This window comes from Ranitomeya variabilis, chromosome 2 (genome assembly GCF_051348905.1).
Source record: "Ranitomeya variabilis isolate aRanVar5 chromosome 2, aRanVar5.hap1, whole genome shotgun sequence".
In the NCBI taxonomy this organism is placed as follows: domain Eukaryota; kingdom Metazoa; phylum Chordata; class Amphibia; order Anura; family Dendrobatidae; genus Ranitomeya; species Ranitomeya variabilis.
Window position 1 is genome coordinate 702,391,273 of NC_135233.1, and position 17,597 is coordinate 702,408,869.

At 41.7% G+C, this 17,597-nt stretch overlaps 1 protein-coding gene across 1 annotated transcript in view; it reads left to right on the plus strand.

The window, feature by feature from the left end:
- LOC143807646 (uncharacterized) overlaps positions 1-17,597 on the plus strand; it is a 1,106,746-nt gene that overhangs the window by 896,585 nt on the left and 192,564 nt on the right. The window contains exon 76 of the mRNA XM_077289447.1: positions 334-1,530. Coding sequence (XP_077145562.1) covers positions 334-1,530 — 1,197 coding nt within the window. The remainder of the gene's footprint in view (positions 1-333; positions 1,531-17,597) is intronic.

Consider the following 17,597-nt stretch of genomic DNA (forward strand, 5'->3'; position numbering starts at 1 on the left):
TGTGCAAACTTGTGCAAGAACTATAGGAAATGTCTGACCTCTGTACTACAAGCAAAGGTTTATTTACCTTTACCAAATATTAAGTTCTGTTTCTCTATTATATCAAATACTTATTTCAGGCAAAAAATGCAAATTAATTATGTAAAAATCTCACAGTTGAAATGTACCTACAATAATAATTACAGACCTTTCCATTCTTTGTAGGCGGGAAAACTTGCCAAATTGTCAATGTATCAAATACTTATCTTCCCCACTGTATATTTCCCTTTAAATATAATTTTACTTGTAAGCTCATATTCCAAAATGGAATATTGATACAAATTCATTTACCAGACACCCCAATGAAAAAACCTAAGCCAACAGAACCCAAGAAAAAACTTGAGGAACCAATAGTTCCAAAGAAGAAACATGAAGAGAAAGTAGAACCCAAGAAAAAGCATGAGGAGTCAACAGAACTTAAGAAAAAACATGCAGCACCACCAGAACCCAAGAAGGCACCAAAAGAGCCAAAGGAACTGAAGAAAAAACTTGAACAGCCAACCGAAATCAAGTTAAAACATGAAGAGGTAACAAAACTGAAGATAAAGTATGAAATTCCCACAGAACCCAAAGAAAAACATGAAGAGAAATCAGAGCGCACGAAAAAACATGAAAAGTCAAAAGAACCCAGAGAAAAACACGACGAGTCAAAAGAACTTGTGATAAAACAAGAAAAGCCAAAAGAAGTTACAAAAAAACATGATGAGCCAACAAAATCCAAGAAAAAACATGAAGAGAAAGCAAAGCCCAAGAAAAAACCTGAAGAGCCAACACAACCAAAGGAAAAAGATGAGCAAAAAGCAGAGCCCAAGGAAAAACATGAAGAGCCAACAGAACCCAGGAAAAAGCTTGACAAGCCAATGGAATCCACAGAAAAGCTTAAAAAGATAAGAGAACCTAAAATAAAGCAAGAAGAGCCAAGGGAACTCAAGAAAAAAGATGAAGAGCCAACAAAATCTCAGAAAAAGCTTGAAGAGAAAATAGGACCAAAGAAAAAACACCGTGAGCCTACAGAACCCAAAAAAGTATATGATGATCCAATAAAACCCATGAAAAAACATGATGAGCCAAGAGAATCTAAGAGAAAACTTGATGATGAGCCAAAAGAACATGATGAGCTAAAAGAACCTAAGAAAAAACATGAAGAACCAGCAGAACTGAAGAAAATACATAAAGAGCCAACAGAAGCCAAGAAAAAGCAGAAAGATCCAACACAACCCCAGATTAAACATGAAAAGTTGACAGAACCCATGAAAAAAGATGTAGAGCTACATGAACCCAAGATAAAACATAAGGAGGCAGCAGAACCAATGAAAAAAATTGAAAAATCAACAGGGCCACAACAATTACATAAAGAATCAGGGGAACTAAAGAGAAAAGATGAGACAGAACTTAAGGAAAAGCATGAGGAGCCAATAGAAATCAAGAGAAAATATGAAGAAAAATCAGAATTGAAAAAGAAAGACAATTTGATAATTGAACTAAAAAAAGGTAATATGTTATATCAACTGATGTAAGGTCTAATTAGATTGATATAGTAAATGAAGAACTAAAATGTTGATTGAAATGTGCTTATAGTTCCATGGTTCAGGTTCTAGTACTGTTCTGGCACCCAAACCAAACTTTTTTTTAACTGCTCGGCCGAAACAGAGATGTCTACTGTTGTCCTATCATGATGCAGGTCTATAACACTGACACTGGAGAATTTTTGACTATTTACTGCCCATAGTTCTAGTGACAGACAGTGATCGTTTCTTATTTCTTCCACGTCCAGGCAGTGTAGCTAGAGTTGATATAACTTTGAACTTGGAATTTTATCTCTAGGAAAATCCTATGCCTTTGCTATTTATTTTGAATCCCTTTCCTTGTTTGTGTAATGTGATGATCTCTTCTTTTCACTTTTTTTTGCTACTCTCTTGACAATCCAACAATAATTGTGAAACTGGAGGCTATTTTCTATGAAGAATTGGTAAATTCTCCAGAAGCTGGTGCTTGGTTACGCATTTTGTTTGCAGCAGGTCATAACAACCAAAGGATGCTCCACTAATTATGAGAAGCTTACCATGAAGGTGTTGAATAATTCTGATACTGTCATCTGAGACTGAGAGTCATTAAAACTGACATTTGAGCTCATTTTGGAGAACTTTTAAGTAAAATTAGATGTCTCCAGCTATTGCAGTATATAGTCATAATAATGGTCTTTTATGAAGCCCAGCAATAGCATGGCTTTACAGAAGTATCAACAGATAAGCAAAGGAGGCCTTCGGCAGACCTCTGGACACCATGACAACCCATCATCACCCTACAATTACATCAGGAGTTGATGCCTGGCTGGATCCTGAAGCTTGAATGTTGCTGTCAGCGATTGACAGTTGCATTCAACAAGTTAAAAGCAAAAATCTCATTTCATAATCAAGTTTCCAAATTGCAACTTTAATATTAGGCTACTTTCACACTAGCGTCATGTGACATACGTCGCAATGCGTCGTTTTGGAGAAAAAACGCATCCTGCAAAGTTGCCCCGCAGGATGCGTTTTTTCTCCATAGACTTGCATTAGCGACGCATTGCGATGGATTGCCACACGTCGCATCCATCGTGCGATGGATGCGTCGTGTTTTGGCGGACTGTCGGTACAAAAAAAGTTCCATGTAACCGCCATTTTCCGCCCCCTCCTCCCCGGACTGCAGAATGGGCAGTGGATGTGTTGTAAAACTGCATCAGCTGCCCACGTCTTGTAGTTATTTCACAGCGTCCGTCGGTACATCGGCCCGACGCATTGTGATGGGCCCATACTGACGGATCAGTGTGAAAGTAGCCTTAATCCTTCACACGAGGGCCAAATTAGCAGTTACAGAAGTCTTCAGCATGCCCTCGGTTGCTATAGCAACACAATGATTCCCAGCGATTGCATTGTGGTCGGCTGATGGAAGCTGGCACACACATGCACCTGCAATTAAGTAATTTAAATGATACTATCTGAGATTAACACTGGCATATAGATGGTATAACTACAGCAATTGGGAAAGGTTCCAGTCACTGCTGTTATAGGCAGATGCCAACTATGTAAGAAAGTTAACATCTGGAAAAGTTAAAATATTTGCGCTAAACTCCTCAATTTAAGATCATAAATAAATTTAAAAAAATAAATAAAAAAATAAATGAAAATGTGAATAAAAAACAAAATATGTTTCACGTTAATATCCAAATGAATGGCAATCTGAAATTACCTGAGTGTCCAAGACTGTGTTCAGATTTTGCCTGTTATATCTTCAAAAGGTCCTGCAGTTATGTGCTGTGAAGCATACGGCTGGATCCTTATCTGTATAACTGTTCTATTAATGTCCAATGCCAGAGGGCAGTAACAAGTAACAAATTGTAGTACAGAGGATGCTGTCCCGGCCGGTGACTAGCGTTCCCCTGGAAAATGCAAACTCTGCCGTGCACTGGCAAAAGCAGCTTAACCCCTCTGTGACCTTAGATGTACTATCCCATCGAGGTGACCTGGGCCTATCTGACCCTCGACGGGATAGTACGTCATAGCCGATCGGCCGCGCTCACGGGGGGAGCGCGGCCGATCGCGGCCGGGTGTCAGCTGACTATCGCAGCTGACATCCGGCACTATGTGCCAGGAGCGGTCACGGACCGCCCCCGGCACATTAACCCCCGGCACACCGCGATCAAACATGATCGCGGTGTACCGGCGGTATAGGGAAGCATCGCGCAGGGAGGGGGCTCCCTGCGGGCTTCCCTGAGACCCCCAGAGCAACGCGATGTGATCGCGTTGCTCCGGGGGTCTCCTACCTCCCTCCTCGCCGCAGGTCCCGGATACAAGATGGCCGCGGCATCCGGGTCCTGCAGGGAGGGAGGTGGCTTACCGAGTGTCTGCTCAGAGCAGACACTTGGTAAGCCTGCAGCCCTGCACAGCAGATCGCAGATCTGGCAGAGTGCTGTGCACACTGCCAGATCAATGATCTGTGATGTCCCCCCCTGGGACAAAGTAAAAAAGTAAAAAAAAAATTCCCCACATGTGTAAAAAAAAAAATAATAAAAATATCCTAAATAAAGAAAAAAAAATATAAAAAAAACAATAAAAGTACACATATTTAGTATCGCCGCGTCCGTAACGACCCAACCTATAAAACTGCCCCACTAGTTAACCCCTTCAGTAAACACCGTAAGAAAAAAAAAAAAAACCAGGCAAAAAACAACACTTTATTATCATGCCGCCGAACAAAAAGTGGAATAACACGCGATCAAAAAGACTGATATAAATAACCATGGTACCGCTGAAAATGTCATCTTGTCCCGCAAAAAACGAGCCACCATACAGCATCATCAGCAAAAAAATAAAAAAGTTATAGTCCTGAGAATAAAGCGATACCAAAATAATTATTTTTTCTATAAAATAGTTTTTATCGTATAAAAGCGCCAAAACATAAAAAAAATGATATAAATGAGATATCGCTGTAATCGTACTGACCCGACGAATAAAACTGCTTTATCAATTTTACCAAACGCGGAACGGTATAAATGCCTCCCCCAAAATAAATTCATGAATAGCTGGTTTTTGATCACTCTACCTCACAAAAATTGGAATAAAAAGCGATCAAAAAATGTCACGTGTCCGAAAATGTAACCAATAAAAACGTCAACTCGTCCCGCAAAAAACAAGATCTCACATGACTCTGTGGACTCAAATATGGAAAAATTACAGCTCTCAAAATGTGGTAACGCAAAAAATATTTTTTGCAATGAAAAGCGTCTTTCAGTGTGTGACGGCTGCCAATCATAAAAATCCGCTAAAAAACCCGCTATAAAAGTAAATCAAACCCCCCTTCATCACCCCCTTAGTTAGGGAAAAATAAAAAAATTAAAAAATGTATTTATTTCCATTTTCTCATTAGGGTTAGGGTTAAGCCCCCGTCTCACTAAGCGAGATCGCTAGCGAGATCGCTGCTGAGTCACAAGTTTTGTGACGCAACAGCGACCTCAGTAGCGATCTCCCTATGTGTGACACGTAGCAGCGACCAGGCCCCTGCTGTGAGATCACTGGTCGTGTCGAAATGGCCTGGACCTTTTTTTGATCGTTGAGGTCCCGCTGGGTAGCACACATCGCTGTGTTTGACACCTTACCAACGACCTCGTTGACGACTCAGACACTGAATCGTCATAATAGCTCCGATGTGACATCGTTGTACAGGTCGCTACAGGTCGCTGGTGAGATGTCAAACAGCGAGATCGCAGCAGCGATCGTTGGGAAGATCTCACTGTTTGACATCTCACCAGCGACCACATAGCGACGCAGCAACGATCCCTGACAGGTCGTATCGTTGTCGGGATCGCTTTAGCGTCGCTAAGTGAGACGGGGCCTTTAGGGTTAGGGCTAGAGTTAGGACTAGAGTTAGGGCTAGGGTTAGGGTTAGGGTTAGGGCAAGGGTTAGGGCTAGGGTTAGGGCTAGGGTTAGGGCTAGGGTTAGGGCTAGGGTTGGGGCTAGGGTTAGGGCTAGGGTTAGGGCTAGGGTTGGGGCTAGGGTTAGGGTTAGGGTTAGGGCTAGGGTTGGGGCTAGGGTTAGGGCTAGGGTTAGGGCTAGGGTTAGGGCTAGTGTTACGGCTAGTGTTAGGGCTAGTGATAGGGCTAGGGTTTTTGCTAGGGTTAGGGCTAGGGTTGGGGCTACAGTTAGGGTTGGGGCTAAAGATAGGGTTAGGGTTTGGATTACATTTATGGTTGGGAATAGGGTTGGTGTGTCTGGGTTAGAGGAGTGGTTAGGGTTACTGTTGGGATTAGGGTAAGGGGTGTGTTTGGATTAGGGTTTCAGTTATAATTGGGGGGTTTCCACTGTTTAGGCACATCAGGGGCTCTCCAAACGGGACATGGCATCCGATCTGAATTCCAGCCAATTCTGCGTTGAAAAAGGAAAACAGTGCTCCTTCCCTTCAGAGCTCTCCCGTGTGCCCAAACAGGGGTTTACCCCAACATATGGGGTATCAGCGTACTCAGGACAAATTGGACATCATCTTTTGGGGTCCAATTTCTCCTGCTACCCTTGGGAAAATACAAAACTGGGGGCCAAAAAATAAGTTTTGTGGGAAAAAAAAGATTTTTTATTTTCACGGCTCTGCGTTGTAAACTGTAGTGAAACACTTGGGGGTTCAAAGTTCTCACAACACATCTAGATAAGTTCCTTGGGGGGGTCTAGTTTCCAATATGGGGTCACTTGTGGGGGTTTGTACTGTTTGGGTACATCAGGGGCTCTGCAAATGCAACGTGACACCTGCAGACCAATCCATTTAAGTCTGCATTCCAAATGGCGCTCCTTCCCTTCCGAGCTCTGTCATGCGCCCAAACAGTGGTTCCCCCCCACATATGGGGTATCAGCGTACTCAGGACAAATTGGACAACAACTTTTGGGGTCCAATTTATCCTGATACCCTTGTGAAAATACAAAAATGGGGGCTAAAAATCATTTTTGTGAAAAAAAAAAAATTTTTATTTTCACGGCTCTGCGTTATAAACTGTAGTGAAACACTTGGGGTTCAAAGCTCTCAAAACACATCTAGATAAGTTCCTTAGGGGGTCTACTTTCCAAAATGTGTCACTTGTGGGGGTTTTTAATGTTTAGGCACATCAGGGGCTCTCCAAACGCAACATGGCATCCCATCTTAATTCCAGTCAATTTTGCATTGAAAAGTAAAATAGCGCTCCTTCCCTTCCGAGCTCTGCTATGCACCCAAACAGTGGTTTACCCCCACATATGGGGTATCGTCGTACTCAGGACAAATTGCACAACAACTTTTGTGGTCTAATTTCTTCTCTTACCCTTGGGGAAATAAAAAAATGGGGGCGAAAAGATCATTTTTGTGAAAAAATATGATTTTTTATTTTTACGGCTTTGCATTATAAACTTTTGTGAAGCACTTGTGGGGTCAAAGTGCTCACCACACATCTAGATAAGATCCTTAGGTGGTCTACTTTCCAAAATGGTGTCACTTGTGGGGGGTTTCAATGTTTAGGCACATCAGGGGCTCTCCAAATGCAACATGGCGTCCCATCTCAATTCCAGTCAATTTTGCATTGAAAAGTCAAATGGCGTTCCTTCCCTTCCGAGCTCTGCCATGCGTCCAAACAGTGGTTTACCCCGACATATGGGGTATCAGCGTACTCAGGACAAATTGTACAACAAATTTTGGGGTCTATTTTCTCCTGTTACCCTTGGTAAAATAAAACAAATTGGAGCTGAAATAATTTTTTTGTGAAAAAAAGTTAAATGTTCATTTTTATTTAAACATTCCAAAAATTTCTGTGAAACACATGAAGGGTTAATAAACTTCTTGAAAGTGGTTTTTAGTACCTTGAGGGGTGCAGTTTTTAGAATGCTGTCACACTTGGGTATTTTCTATCATATAGACCCCTCAAAATGACTTCAAATGAGATGTGGTCCCTAAAAAAAAATGGTGTTGTAAAAATGAGAAATTGCTGGTCAACTTTTAACCCTTATAACTCCGTCACAAAAAAAAATTTTGGTTCCAAAATTGTGCTGATGTAAAGTAGACATGTGGGAAATGTTACTTATTAAGTATTTTGTGTGACATATGTCTGTGATTTAAGGGCATAAAAATTCAAAGTTGGAAAATTGCGAAATTTTCAAAATTTTCACCAAATATTCATTTTTTTCACAAATAAACGCAAATTGTATCGAATAAATTGTATCACTATCATGAAGTACAATATTTCACGAGAAAACAATGTCAGAATCGCCAAGATCCGTTGAAGCGTTCCAGAGTTATAACCTCATAAAAGGACAGTGGTCAGAATTGTAAAAATTGGCCTGGTCATTAACGTGCAAACCACCCTTGGGGGTGAAGGGGTTAATGTGAAAGCAAAAAAGCCAGCAAGGTACAGGACCTTGCGTGACGTCACAGGCACGTGATGTGATCACGTGACCGGCTACAAGGAGCACACAGGACCACACTATCCTACGCGTTCCAGAGTCTCTGACTCCTTCCTCAGGGACATCTCAGGGACAATGTAAACATCTGCTTGGTATGGTGCGGGCTCAGCTCCTTAACTTACTCCATACATGATGCACTGTTACATGTTATGTCTGGAATGGGTTAAGTTGCTTTTCGAGTGACATAGTAGTGTAGCTTTATTATTATTTATAGCGTCTGATTAACAGAGCATAGAACAATGCAACACATCAATATCATCAACATAGAACATATAAAATTCATCATTGTAATTACGAATCATGTAAAAATAAAGCTAAAATAAAGCTAAAATGTATGTGTGGATAGATCCTTAAAAAGGTCTTATAAAAAAGTAACAAATAACAAAATATGAAGAGACGGTTGAAAACAATATGAAAAACGCTGCATTCCCAGCCATGTCAGGTCATCTTGAAATGTGACTACTGCAGCCAATAATTGCAAAAATTGAATTGAATGGTCACATAACTGCAGTCCACATTACCACACCAAATGGGTAAAGAGCAGCAAGGGACCTAATATGCTCAAGCATGGAAATGGTAGGATATTGGTTAGCTAAGTGTTGCTCCTTTTGTTATTTTACACTATTATCAGCTATTTGTACACTATTTCATGGGACTAGAAAACCCTTCAGTAAAAGTACAAAACCAGATATATTTGAACTTATAATTGATTGGAAGGCCGTGCCTCGAAATTCCCTGGTGCACAGTTTTCCTAAATGGCATATCATTGCAGTAAAACCTGAGACATCACAGAGTGCAGCTCCAGAATGAAGGAGCCAGACGATAAGAACAAGCAGGGAGAGGGGTAACATTGTTTATTCTAGGGTTCCATTCAGTAACATTTAGGCCATGTGCACACGTTCAGGATTGTTAGTGTTTTTTTCGCGTTTTTTCGCTATAAAAACGTGATAAAAACGCGAAAAAAAACGCTTACATAAGCCTCCTATTATTTACAGGGTATTCCGCATTTTTGGTGCAAATGTTGCGATTTTTTCCGCGAAAAAATCGCATAGCGGAAAAAAAAGCAACATCTTCATTAAAAATGCGGAATTGCAGGGATTCCGCACACCTAGGGGTCCATTGATCTGCTTACTTCCCGCACGGGGCTGTGCACACCATGCGGGAAGTAAGCAGATTATATGCGGTTGGTACCCAGGGTGGAGGAGAGGAGACTCTCCTCCACGCACTGGGCACCATATAAGTGGTCAAAAAATAAGAAATAAAATAATAAACAGTCCTATACTCACCCTCGATGTATTCCCGCCTCCTCGCACGCTGCCGTTCGGTTCCTGTAGCTGGTGTGCGCTGAAGGACCTCGCCGAATGACGTCACTGTCCTGTGATTGGTCGTGAGCGGTCATGTGACCGCTCACGTGACCGTGACGTCACGGGAGGTCCTGTGCGCACAGACCAGCTATACGGAACGGACGCCGGTGAGATGTCTGGGTGAGTATAAGCATTTTTTTATTTTTTTAATTATTTTTAAACATTCTATCTTTTACTATAGATGCTGCATAGGCAGCATCTATAGTAAAAAGTTGGTCACACTTGTCAAACGCTATGTTTGACAAGTGTGACCAACCTGTCAGTCAGTTTTCCAAGCGATGCTACAGATCGCAGGGAAAACTTTAGCATTCTGCAAGCTAATTACGCTTGCAGAATGCTAAAAAAAGGCGAAAAAAACGGAAAAAAAACGCAAAAAAAAAAATGCGGATTTCTTGCAGAAAATTTCCGGTTTTCTTCAGGAATTTTCTGCAAGAAATCCGCAACGTGTGCACATACCCTGAGGGTATGTGCACACGTTCAGGATTTCTTGCAGAAATTTCCTGAAGAAAACCGGAAATTTTCTGCAAGAAATCCGCATTTTTTTTTTTGCGGTTTTTTTCCGTTTTTTTTGCGTTTTTTTAACATTCTGCAAGCGTAATTAGCTTGCAGAATGCTAAAGTTTTCCAAGCGATCTGTAGCATCGCTTGGAAAACTGACTGACAAGTTGGTCACACTTGTCAAACATAGCGTTTGACAAGTGTGACCAACTTGTTACTATAGATGCTGCTTTTGCAGCATCTATAGTAAAAGATAGAACGTTTAAAAATAATAAAAAAAATAAAAAAAATGCTTATACTCACCCGCAGACATCAGATCTCCTCACCGGCGTCCATTCCTATAGCTGATGTGTGCGCGCAGGGCCTTCCATGACGTCACGGTCACGTGAGCGGTCTCGACCAATCACAGGACAGTGACGTCATTCGGCAAGGTCCTTCTCCGCACACCAGCTACAGGAACCAGCCAGCGTGCAGCACAGAGGCGGGAACACTGCGCTGGACATCGAGGGTGAGTATAGGACTGTTTTTTATTTTATTTCTTATTTTTTGACCACTTATATGGTGCCCAGTGCGTGGAGGAGAGTTTCCTCTCCTCCACCCTGGGTACCAACCGCACATAATCTGCTTACTTCCCGCATGGTGTGCACAGCCCCGTGCGGGAAGTAAGCAGATCAATGGACCCCTAGGTGTGCGGAATCCCCGCAATTCCGCATTTTTAATGAACATGTTGCTTTTTTTTCCGCTATGCGATTTTTTCGCGGAAAAAATCGCAACATTTGCACAAAAAATGCGGAATACCTTGTAAATAATAGGAGGCATATGTTAGCGTTTTTTTCGCGTTTTTATCACGTTTTTATAGCGAAAAAACGCGAAAAAAACGCTAAAAATCCTGAACGTGTGCACATGGCCTTAAGGTTTCATTGTAGTGATAAATTATGTGCTCAGCTTAGGTGTCCAGCTGGCCGCTGAGCTCGTTATTCACTGACGTAATTTATCTAGATGAGCTCACAGGACAAGAGAAACAACAGATACACTACTTTGATAAAACAAATGGGCAAAAAAAAATGTGTTAACTCACACAAAGAAGTAGCTGAATAGTCTGTGCCTGTAATATCAATATATTTTTTAAATTTTCCTTTTGCCAGAAGTTGTATATGCTCAACTATCAGCTGCAACTGATAGTACGGTCTTATATAGCTGTGTAGTTACATAGGGTACAGCAGAAATGCCATTAAAAGCTTGTCAGAGTGCAGCAACACTTTTTTTTAAACAAATCAAATTGTGTAACATCTTAAGCCACATTCACACTTTCAGTATTTGCTCAGCATTTACATCAGTATTTTTAAGCCAAAATCAGGGGTGAAACAATCAGAAGAAAAGTATACTGTAAACATGTACATCATTTCTGCATTTTTCACCCACTCCTGGTTTTGGCTTACAAATACTAATGTAAAATACTAACAATATACCGTATATACTTGAGTATAAGCCAACCCGAGTATAAGCCGAGACCCCTAATTTTTCCACAAAAAAACTGGGAAAACTTAATGACTCGAGTATAAGCCTAGGGTGGGATATGCAGCAGCTACTGGTGAATTTAAAAAAATAAAAATAGATACCAATAAAAGTAAAACTAATTGAGACATCAGTAGGTTAAGTGTTTTTGAATATCCATATTGAATCAGGAGCCCCATATAATACTCAATACAGTTTATAATGGGCCCCATAAGATGCTCCATATTAAAATATGCCCCATATAATGCTGCACAAAGGTTAATAATGGCCCCATAAGATGCTCCATAGAAACATTTGCCCCATACAATGCTGTATAAAGGTTGATTATGGCCCCATAAGATGCTAGATAGAAAATGTGCCCCATACAATGAGGCATAAAGGTTGATGGCCCCATAAGATGCTCCAAAGATTATGCCCCTTACAATGCTGTATAAAAGTTGATGGCCCCATAAGATGCTCCATAGATTATGCCCCATACAATGCGGCATAAAGGTTGATGGCCACATAAGATGCTCTATAGATTACGCCCCATACAATGCTGTATAAAGGTTGATGGCCCCATAAGATGCTCCATAGATTATGCCCCATACAATGCTGTATAAAGGTTGATGGCTCCATAAGATGCTCAATAGATTATGCCCCATATAATGCGGCATAAAGATTGATGGCCACATAAGATGCTCCATAGATTATGCCCCATACAATGCGGCATAAAGGTTGATGGCCACATAAGATGCTCTATAGATTACGCCCCATACAATGCTGTATAAAGGTTGATGGCCCCATACGATGCTCCATAGATTATGCCCCATACAATGCTGTATAAAGGTTGATGGCTCCATAAGATGCTCAATAGATTATGCCCCATATAATGCGGCATAAAGATTGATGGCCACATAAGATGCTCCATAGATTATGCCCCATACAATGCTGTATAAAGGTTGATGGCCCCATAAGATGCTCCATAGATTATGCCCCATACAATGCTGTATAAAGGTTGATGGCTCCATAAGATGCTCCATAGATTATGCCCCATATAATGTGGCATAAAGGTTGATAGCCCCATAAGATGCTCCATAGATTATGCCCCATATAATGCTGTATAAAGGTTGATGGCCCCATAAGATGCTCCATAGATTATGCCCCATATAATGCTGTATAAAAGTTGATGGCCACATAAGATGCTCCACAGATTATGCCCCATACAATGCAGCATAAAGGTTGATGGCCACATAAGATTCTCCATATATTATGCCCCATACAATGCTGTATAAAGGTTGATAGCCCCATAAGATGTTCCATAGATCATGCCCCATATAATGCTGTATAAAGGTTGATGGCCCCATAAGAGGCTCCATAGATTATGCTCCATACAATGCGGCATAAAGGTTGATGGCTCCATAAGATGCTCCATAGATTATGCCCCATATAATGCTGTATAAAAGTTGATGGCCCCATAAGATGCTCCATAGATTATGCCCCATACAATGCTGTTGCTGTATAAAGGTTGATGGCTCCATAAGATGCTCAATAGATTATGCCCCATATAATGCGGCATAAAGATTGATGGCCACATAAGATGCTCCATAGATTATGCCCCATACAATGCTGTATAAAGGTTGATGGCCCCATAAGATGCTCCATAGATTATGCCCCATACAATGCTGTATAAAGGTTGATGGCTCCATAAGATGCTCCATAGATTATGCCCCATATAATGTGGCATAAAGGTTGATAGCCCCATAAGATGCTCCATAGATTATGCCCCATATAATGCTGTATAAAGGTTGATGGCCCCATAAGATGCTCCATAGATTATGCCCCATATAATGCTGTATAAAAGTTGATGGCCACATAAGATGCTCCACAGATTATGCCCCATACAATGCAGCATAAAGGTTGATGGCCACATAAGATTCTCCATATATTATGCCCCATACAATGCTGTATAAAGGTTGATAGCCCCATAAGATGTTCCATAGATCATGCCCCATATAATGCTGTATAAAGGTTGATGGCCCCATAAGAGGCTCCATAGATTATGCTCCATACAATGCGGCATAAAGGTTGATGGCTCCATAAGATGCTCCATAGATTATGCCCCATATAATGCTGTATAAAAGTTGATGGCCCCATAAGATGCTCCATAGATTATGCCCCATACAATGCTGTTGCTGTATAAAGGTTGATGGCTCCATAAGATGCTCCATAGATTGTGCCCCATATAATGCGGCATAAAGGTTGATGGCCACATAAAATGCTCCATAGATTAGCCCCATACAATGCGGCATAAAGGTTGATAGCCCCTTAAGATGCTTCATAGATTATGCCCCATATAATGCTGTATAAAGGTTGATGGCCCCATAAGATGCACCATAGATTATGCCCCATATACTGTTGCTTCGATTTAAAAAATCACATACTCACCTCTCATCGCTCAAGCTCCTGGCACTCACGATATTAACCTGTCCCCGTTCCACCGCTGCGCGCTGCTCTGCCTTCCATCTTTCTGACTGTTCAGGCAGAGGGCGGTGCGCACCAACTACGTCATCGCACCCTCTGACCTGAACAGTCAAAGCCAGAGGATGCGGAAGACAATCGGCACGCTGCTGTGGAACAGGGACAGGTAAAAATGCGCAATGCCCACCCTCACCCATTATACTCAACTGCTCCTGGCGTGGTCCCTGCTTCTCACTGACAGATGGTCTCCAGGCACTGGCAGTTTCTTCCTATGTTCAGCGGTCACATCGTACCATTCATTAAAGTAATGAATATGGACTCCACTCCCATAGGTACCATGTGACTGCTGAACACAGGAAGAGCTGCCGGTGCCTGGAGATCATCGGTGATGCAGGGACTGCACCAGGAGCAGGTGAGTATTTGACAGCCGCTGCTCCCCCTCCTGACCCCCTGGGACAATGACTTGAGTATAAGCCGAGAGGGGCACTTTCAGCCAAAAAAATGGGCTGAAAATCTCGGCTTATACTCGAGTATATACGGTACTTAGCATGTGAACGGGACCTTGTAGGGAATCTGTCAGTAGGATCAACTCTCCTAAGCCATCTATATCGGCATGTAGGTCATAGGAAGCTGAATAAAATAATACATTGATATCTGTGAACCAATGTCTTATTCCAGACAATCCACATGTTTTCTTATATGCAAATGAGCTGTTAAGAACTATGTGTCAAACATTAATCTACATGAGAATTTGCCTCCAGGGCTTTGACATTGATCAGTAACAGGTGGATGAGTGGCTTGTGTAGGCCTGGTGCTCTGAGAGGTCTGCCAAATTAAGGCAACACACATGAAGAAGACCCAACTTTGAGTCCAAACATTTACAAAAATTAGGGTCAGATACCATGAATAGTGGCATCAATTGACCCATGGTAGAAATTTGATAATGGCACAGCAGCAGTTATATATGGGCCATGCAGGAGGTATCAGGGTCTGAGCCAGCATTTAGTGCTTAGAATTGAAGTTTCAATTAGGATGACATAGGTAAGGGAGCAGTGTAAGCATTATTTTCTGGGAGCCCTGACACCTCATGCAAAAATGTAAACTTTTTTTTCCCAGCCACACTCAGGTGGCACAAACATCAGTATCGTAGTCTAGTATTGGTAGAAAAATGTAAGGATGGCAACACAGGTAGTTGACTGATCAATTGACCCTAAGTAGAACATTTTAGAACGGCAACAAAGCAGTCAACCATGAGCCATGCATAAGGTATCAGGGTCTGGACCAGCATTTAGAGCTTTGGATTGAAGTTTTAATTAAGATAAGGTAGGTAAGGGAAAGGTGTAAGCCTTCTTTTCTGGGAGCACTGATACCTCATGCAAGAGCTCAATTTTTTTTCCCAGCCAAATTTTTCCCAAACATCACTTCTGTTAGAAAAATGCAAGGATAGTAACCCAGCTAGTTGACTGAAATTAAGTGCAGGCCTGCTGGTTTCGGAGACCTACTCATACAGGCACAACACATGAAGGAGACCAAAGTTGGTGTCTCCCCATTTCATTATCTCAGTAAATTAGAATAATTAACAAAAAACACCTGCAAAGGCTTCTTAAGCATTTAAAAAGGTCCCTTAGTCTGTATCAGCAGGCAGGACCAGCATTTGGGACAGGCAGACCAGGTAGATGCCTTAGGCCCCCACCTACAAGGGCCCTCCTGCATCTGCAGCCCCTTTATGAAGTGCCCAAAGGGTGTACAGCAGTGAATAATGCCGTGCATTGCTCTGTAGTCCCGTAGCGTCTCTCTCAAACCCCCCTTGACTGTGGTCCTGGAGCTCTGTGCTGATTGCTGTAGGATCAGGTTTCACAGTCACATATAGCAGAGATCAGCATAGGCTCTGACCACAGTCACTTAATCACTGCTTTTAATCTCTCAGGGCAACCTGTCACTACTCTCTGGATGACGCAAGTCAGGAATATTGTCTGCTGAATCAGGGCATTTATTATATAGAAATAAATGAATTCCCTCATGAAATAATAAGGGTAAACCATACACATATAGAACAAGTGTGCATATGAATCAGCGTTTTTGGTGCATTTTTTTTTGCAGCCAAAGCCTGCTCTCTTGGCAGTAAAAACACGGCTTTCAAAACACCCAATTTTTAGGGTATGTGCAGACGATCTGGAAATGGCAGCCCTTTGGATGCAGCGGACATGTGCTGCATCCAAAGTGCCGCCATCTTTTGAACACAAGAGATTCCGCATGTGTTCATTGAACCGTGCTGTATCACAGTGTTCTATACATTGCACGGGTGAGATTTCTCTTGCAGAGACTCGCGCCTACGCAAGATAAATAGACATGCTGGGGTCTGGAGAGACGCGCCACATGTCTGTCTCTGCGGGTGAGGAGCAGATGTCAGTGCATGCATAGTAGAGATGGAATTTCTCTAAATCCCCTCCACTATACTGTAACATCTGGCTGCTGCGGGTTGGTCGCTGCACAAGCACACAGCAGCCGACCCACAGCGTTTACTGATTGTGGGCACATACCCTTAGAGCTTATGCTGTTTGTTTTTTTACAGTATGCATTTTGTCTACAGTACATGTTTAATAAAGTTAGTTTTATTCACCAAAAACGCAGCGAGAAAAACAACGTTGCCACATTTTTCAGCATTTTTTAAATGTTTTCATTGCTTTCTGCGGGTGAAAAAATTGCTGAGAGCGGCATGCTGCAGATTTAAAAAAGGCTGCAGTTGTGAAATTCAGTCAGGAGAAAATAAAAGGGCGTTCAGGAGATTTCTGAAAATCTCAGTTTTTACTTGTGCTGTAAAATGCTCTGAACTTCTTATTTGCAGAAGAAAAAGCTGCAAAAATTCTGCATATGAACATGGCCAAAAGCTGCTTTTTAAAGTGACAGCAAAACATAGGAGTTTTCCGAAATCTCCTGCAGGCGCTTGTTTGTTTTATGACTGGATTTCAGACCTGCAGCGCTTTTTAAATCTGTAGCTTGTCACTTCTTTCAGTGTGTTTTCACCCATAAAAAGAAATGAAAGAATAAAAAAGCTGCAGATATTGCAACTGCATTTTTTGCTGCAATTTTTTAAATGGTTTTGGTGAATTAAACTATTAGGTCTCGTTCAGTATTTCACATCAGTATTTGTAATGCAGAAACAGCAGTGGAACAATGAGAAACTCGTCACCACTTCTGTTTTTCTCACCCTCCTGGTTTTGGCTTACACATAATGATGTGAAATACTGACCAAATACTCAACATGTGAACGTGGCCTTAAACATACTGTAGGCAAAGCAAACATCCTTACTCCAAAAAAAATCTGAAAAAAGTGTGAAGAACACCACAAAACAAGCTGATAAGCAGGTGATTTGAACGCAACATTTTTACTGCCAATAGAAAAGGTTTTGACTACTGAAAAAAATGCTGCATGTGAACATAGTCTTACTCTGAAACGCTACGGCTATCTGTGGTGTTGCATAGGACTGCAGGTGACCTCTACTACATTATCTGTACTCAGAGAGTTATCACTGTGTTATCTGTGGTGTTAAAAAAAAATTAAGAGGGGGTTGGGAGCAACTCTTTGTCTTGGGCCTTGGGCCCCCAATCTTTTCTGACCCTAGCAACGCCCTGCGTACAGCTAATAGTGGCAGACCCATTGGCCGATATAAGGCCCCAAAATGTGCTGATTTTATGGAAAGGTGCTTGGGAAACCGAACACAAATCCAACTGAGCTACGTTCAAGCTGAATTTGAGATAAGGGAATGTTTTT